Source organism: Cryptotermes secundus, unplaced genomic scaffold (genome assembly GCF_002891405.2).
Source record: "Cryptotermes secundus unplaced genomic scaffold, Csec_1.0 scaffold947, whole genome shotgun sequence".
Lineage (NCBI taxonomy): Eukaryota > Metazoa > Arthropoda > Insecta > Blattodea > Kalotermitidae > Cryptotermes > Cryptotermes secundus.
Window position 1 is genome coordinate 287,561 of NW_019734978.1, and position 3,075 is coordinate 290,635.

Below are 3,075 nucleotides of genomic sequence, written 5' to 3' on the forward strand. Positions count from 1 at the left end.
GAGCGCTGACTCACCCGCCACGTCACTGCTGGTGGGGGGGGGGGTTCTCCGTTGCGCAACATGTCACAATATCTTCTGCCTCCATATCCCTGAAGGTGGACATGAATCTAGCACACAGTACCAACTTTTCAGGAATATCCTCTACCTCCATATCCCTGATGATGGAGGCAGTATGCTCCTCTCGAATGTCAGTAAACCCATACCAGACTCCATGGTGTAACATCCCACAGGACATTAATCCTGATGTGAGATTTGAGGTTACTGCTGCACTGACTATGAGGACTACTCTCTTCTCGGATACGATGGCATGTAGTCTGGTGTACATTTACCAACAGTTTGCAGGAACAAGCTGTTTCTTTCTTCAGGGTAGAAGACTATGGAGGAAACATATTCATCCAACCAGATTACACACTCAGACAGCCAGGAAACAGTAATTTTTCATAGTCACTGGAGTGAGAACCTCCAATTTCTTAACATAAAATGATTCTTGGTAACAGCGTTGGTCAAGAGACCATGCTTCAGTACATACCTGCGGTTGCCTATGTGCGTAAGTTGCAATGTGAACATATGATGGTCGTCCTGAGAGTGCATTCTGCTCAGGAGCAACTGTACCAAGTTGTGACTGCACCAGGAAAGGTGGATAAAACTGATAACGATGGTTGTGTGGTGTGCAGTGGCCAAAGTGACGGACCTGCAAGGTAAGTCCAACAATCACCCAAAGTTACAAAAAAATACATGTTCAAATACATGACTGTCAATTTACAATGCAAACTTTTATTTAAAAAGCTAATTCTTGCCATTCTGTTTCATAGATTATGCTCAGGTTGGCGGTAGCTAAGAAAACAGTGAAATCTCAATTTNGGACACCAGTGAATTTGAACATCAAACTGATGAAAACCTTAAATTGAGATGATTTGAGTTTACTAGCTTAGGGGACATTAAAACTGAACATTAAACGAGGGAAATCCTGCAACAGAGGAATATTATATGTGGGTTCCATTACTGCAGCATAATATTAGAGCAGTGAAAACTAATATTTCTCTGATGGGCTATGTGGTGGATGGCTGAAGAAAGCAGGTTTGATTCCTAGCAGAATGAAGAGACTTTTCTCTCCTTCACAGTCCTGATCAGCTCCAGGGTCCACTCAACCTCCTAACAATTGGACACCGGATGCTCTGCCCCATCATTACAATGGCCAGCATAAAATGCTTATCACCTACGTCCATCTGGTGCCTAGGTTAAGAATAAGTCTTCATAGACTCTTGCTTAGTTAACTGAGCCCAAGAATAACTTGAAGAGTGTTGATCTACAGAAAAGGTAAAAAGGTTAAGTTGTCCCTGTGCTTAACTGCACTATGCCATGAAGACATATGGGGGAATGGATGTATAAAACCACGTCTTCTTGACCTTGCCTCTAGTTGGAGGTGAGTGGTCTGCTTTACACCTTGGGGAAAGAGCTCCTGGTACCCACTGGGTAGGAGGCCAGGCAAGTCCCAGGGCTGGTCTGGACGACATGGAGAAACAAAATTTCTTGCTCCCACAGGGACTTACCTGGTGGGTAGGTGCAAACCGTGGGCCAGCATACATGTCCGAGGCAGTGCTGGTGCGGGCAGAATTCACTGCTGATGAGTACCGTGGGGAAGACGGGACTAAGTGCAGTGGCAGGGCATGATGGTGTTGGTGGCAACATGTCACCCCTGTTGGTGAGCTCTGCAGGAACCCTGCTGGGTGGTTAGAATGTCTCACAGCATAAGCATTTTCAGTCCACACTGGACCACATTCATGATAGCACAATGGTCTCAGTGGAACGCTGAAACAAAGTGAAAAAATTCAGTTTCCTAGTATTATGTGAATCAAAGAATTAAACACAATAATCTTTTTGTCATGTCCTTCGGCCTAATTTCTGCTGTACGCAGATCTATGTGCATGATATCTCCAATCTCTACCCCTTCTTCCCACATTTCCCTTTTGATAACTTGCCAGTTAGATCTTCTCGTCTTACTGCCTATTAGTATCCACCCAACTGGGTGACTCTCACATTCAGAAAATTATTCTAAAGCCCTTCTCAACATCCTTGCTCTAGCCACACTATTATTCNCGACTGCTTTATCCCCCGCGGGAGTAACCCCTGGTACCCACTGGATAGGAGGTTAGGTGGGCCTCAGAACTCGAGGAGAGAAATCTTCTCTGCCAGGAATTGAACCTTGGCCATCTAGCCTGTAGCATGTTGCTATACTGACTGAGCTATCTCATGAAACAAAATTACATTTCTTCAAATTTTAGTAAGGAATCACATTATGAATATTTATCAAAATCTATTCACTGTGACCAGTTGTCTCTGTGTACTGGCATACTCGAACAGCATTAGGGTGCAGTACTTCCATACAGAAATTGCTGTTTGATTTGAAAAAGCAACATAATTTCCTCTTTTCATCTACACATCTGTAAGTAAATGAATGGTAAAATGTTTTGCAACAACTCCTGACATGATAATGGTGGAGGTACTGTGAGCAACCTATTTTAGTCATGTTAAGCATACTACTGTAAGGGTACTGTTATTTTCTTGTAACAGTTACTTGAGCCATAATTTGCAGCATATGTTTCACCCTCCAATTACAAACTGGTTTCATGTATGTTAGATTTGAGGTTCACACAGCAGCAACTGTGATGCTGCATAGTCTGGTAGAAGTTAGCTGATATTTTGTAGGAACTTACTGCCTGCATCTTCAGGGTCAGAGAGTAAGCCAAGCAAGAGGCATAGTTGTGCACTCCTTGCAGCTTGTTTAGCTTACTTTTCAGCTCTGAAGGTGGACACTGTATGTCTCTCAGAAATGTCGATAAACTACCAGACTTCACTACAGACACACCCCCATGTCCCAGAAGATTTCATGTCTTGTGAAGACATGTAGATTATTGTATTATCTATGGCTTTCTCCGTATTGTTAATAATCTGCAAATTCTGAGCTGCAAAGTAGATTTTTAAAGTAAAAGTACTTTCATTTTGTGGTTAGCATTGTGTTCACAGTAACTGTGCTGTCAAAAGGTGTCGTACTGTTCTATTTTTAGCATGTTGCAG

At 42.9% G+C, this 3,075-nt stretch overlaps 1 protein-coding gene across 1 annotated transcript in view; it reads right to left on the reverse strand.

Moving 5' to 3' along the window:
- Positions 1–1,730: 1,730 nt before the first annotated feature.
- The window catches only part of LOC117282681, a 16,666-nt gene continuing 15,321 nt past the window's right edge, over positions 1,731–3,075 (reverse strand). Inside the window, exon 6 of the mRNA XM_033753301.1 lies at positions 1,731–1,809. Coding sequence (XP_033609192.1) covers positions 1,799–1,809 — 11 coding nt within the window. The 3' untranslated portion in view covers positions 1,731–1,798. The remainder of the gene's footprint in view (positions 1,810–3,075) is intronic.